Raw genomic sequence first — 1,978 nt, 5'->3', positions numbered from 1 at the left:
AGCCCTGCTCTGTTCCAGTGGTCCAGAAGGTGGTGACCCGCTTCCCTCCGGTACCCCAGCAGCAGCTGCTCCTGGCCAGCCTCCCCTCGGGGAGCTCCAGGTGTATCACCTGTGCCGTGGTGGGCAACGGGGGCATCCTGAACGATTCACACGTGGGCCCGGAGATAGACAGCCATGACTATGTGTTCCGGTATGTTCTCCACCTCCTGCCTCGTGCCTGTCGACATGGACTATTATGGGAAAGCAGACAAGTGTCCCAATGCTTTTATTTAGAAAATGGAGTGTGTCTCCAGCCCCACCTTTTTGCCCCATCCACCCCCACAATTTCCTCCCCTCCATCCCTGCCATCCACTTTGGTCTTTCCATATAGACTGAGTGGAGCCGTTATTAAAGGCTATGAACAGGATGTGGGGACCCGGACGTCCTTCTACGGCTTCACTGCCTTCTCCGTGGTCCAGTCAATCCTCATGCTGGGCAGTCGGGGTTTCCAGCACGTGCCTCTGGGAAAGGTGAGAAGAGAGGAATGGGCGTGGCCACACAGCCTCCTGACGAGGGAGTGACAGAGAGATGAATACCTTGTGGTGGATGAAGTCTGGGTCGTCCTACACTCTGCTCATATGAGGGCAAGAGCAGTGGGATCAGTCACTCAGGCCAGGGGACAGCCAGGGGACAGTCTGGAATCAGAGCGGGGCCACCCCCAGCCCACGGTCCCCAAAACTGCTGAACCACTTGCTGTCCTTGGTCTTCAGGATGTCAGGTACCTACACTTCCTGGAGGGCACTCGTGACTATGAGTGGCTAGAAGCGATATTCTTGAACCAGACCATGGCAAAAACCAAACTTCACTGGTTCAGGTACCTCTTCCCTTCCTGACCCAAAGCCCAGGCCAGACTGAGAAGCCAGTGGCTGACTTCAAAAGACTTAGGCAGGTGGGACTGTCTCCGTGCCACCTGGAGATGGGATAGCGTTCGTACCATGACCCTGTCTTGGCCCCAACAGGCTGGGTAAGAGAACAGGTCCTGAGTGATCCTTCCCTGATACAGGCACAGGCCCCAGGAAGCTTTCCGGGACGCCTTGGACATGGACAGATACCTATTGCTGCACCCAGACTTTATCCGTTACATGAAGAACAGGTGAGGGCTGAAAGCCCACGGAGGGGCTATGCCATTTCATCCTCGCTGTCTCCTGACAGGGGGATCTCTGTATTTTGAGCAGGTTTCTGAGGTCAAAGACCCTAAACACTGCCCGCTGGAGAATATACCGCCCCACCACTGGTGCCCTCTTGCTGCTGACGGCCCTTCATCTCTGTGACAAGGTAAGGCTGTGGAGCTCAGCTCAGGGGGTGGCTGAAAACCTCCAATGGGAATGGGGAGTGGGATGAGCATGCATGTGTCCCCGGGGAACCTGCATGCAGACCCCTGGGGACAGAACCAGGATACAGGAGAAAGGGTCAGACTTCCCATGAAGGAAGCCCCTGGACACAGCCAGAGCTGTCCCAGCTCCTCCCCCATTCTCTATGCAGGTGAGTGCCTATGGCTTCATCACCCAGGGCCACGAGCGCTTCTCTGACCACTACTATGATAAGTCGTGGAAACGGCTGATCTTTTACACAAACCATGACTTCAACTTAGAGAAAACAGTATGGAAGCGGCTACATGATGAAGGCATCATCCGGCTCTACCAGCGTCCAGAGCACCCAGAAGAGAAGAACTGAGCAGCTCGGCTTCAGGAGTCTCCTGGATCATGCACACGACAGGGTGTCAGGGTTCCTCAGATATCCCCACCCATCTCCCAGGACTCAAGCAGGCTCCAAGCCCTTGGAGAGTCCCAAGGAACAGCTGTGAGGAGCCCAAGGGTTGGGAGTCCTCTGGGAAGTCATTACTAGCTCAAAGCACACACATAGACACCAACAGTTCATTTCATGTTAGCTTACTTTTCAAACTCTGTCTTCAGGACTCTGGGACCTAAAACGACACTAA

At 55.1% G+C, this 1,978-nt stretch overlaps 1 protein-coding gene across 1 annotated transcript in view; it reads left to right on the top strand.

The window, feature by feature from the left end:
* Positions 1-1,713, top strand: part of St6galnac1 (ST6 N-acetylgalactosaminide alpha-2,6-sialyltransferase 1) — a 21,403-nt gene extending 19,690 nt beyond the window's left edge. Inside the window, exons 3-8 of the mRNA XM_013347590.1 lie at positions 3-190; positions 371-509; positions 750-853; positions 1,043-1,132; positions 1,215-1,314; positions 1,522-1,713. Of these exons, the coding sequence (XP_013203044.1) occupies positions 3-190; positions 371-509; positions 750-853; positions 1,043-1,132; positions 1,215-1,314; positions 1,522-1,713 (813 nt within the window). The remainder of the gene's footprint in view (positions 1-2; positions 191-370; positions 510-749; positions 854-1,042; positions 1,133-1,214; positions 1,315-1,521) is intronic.
* The last annotated feature ends 265 nt before the right edge of the window (positions 1,714-1,978 follow it).

The sequence above is a fragment of the Microtus ochrogaster genome, chromosome 7 (assembly GCF_000317375.1).
Source record: "Microtus ochrogaster isolate Prairie Vole_2 chromosome 7, MicOch1.0, whole genome shotgun sequence".
NCBI classification, from domain to species: Eukaryota; Metazoa; Chordata; class Mammalia; order Rodentia; family Cricetidae; genus Microtus; species Microtus ochrogaster.
The sequence above is the reverse complement of the archived record's forward strand: the minus strand, read 5'-3'. Positions and strand labels throughout refer to the sequence as shown.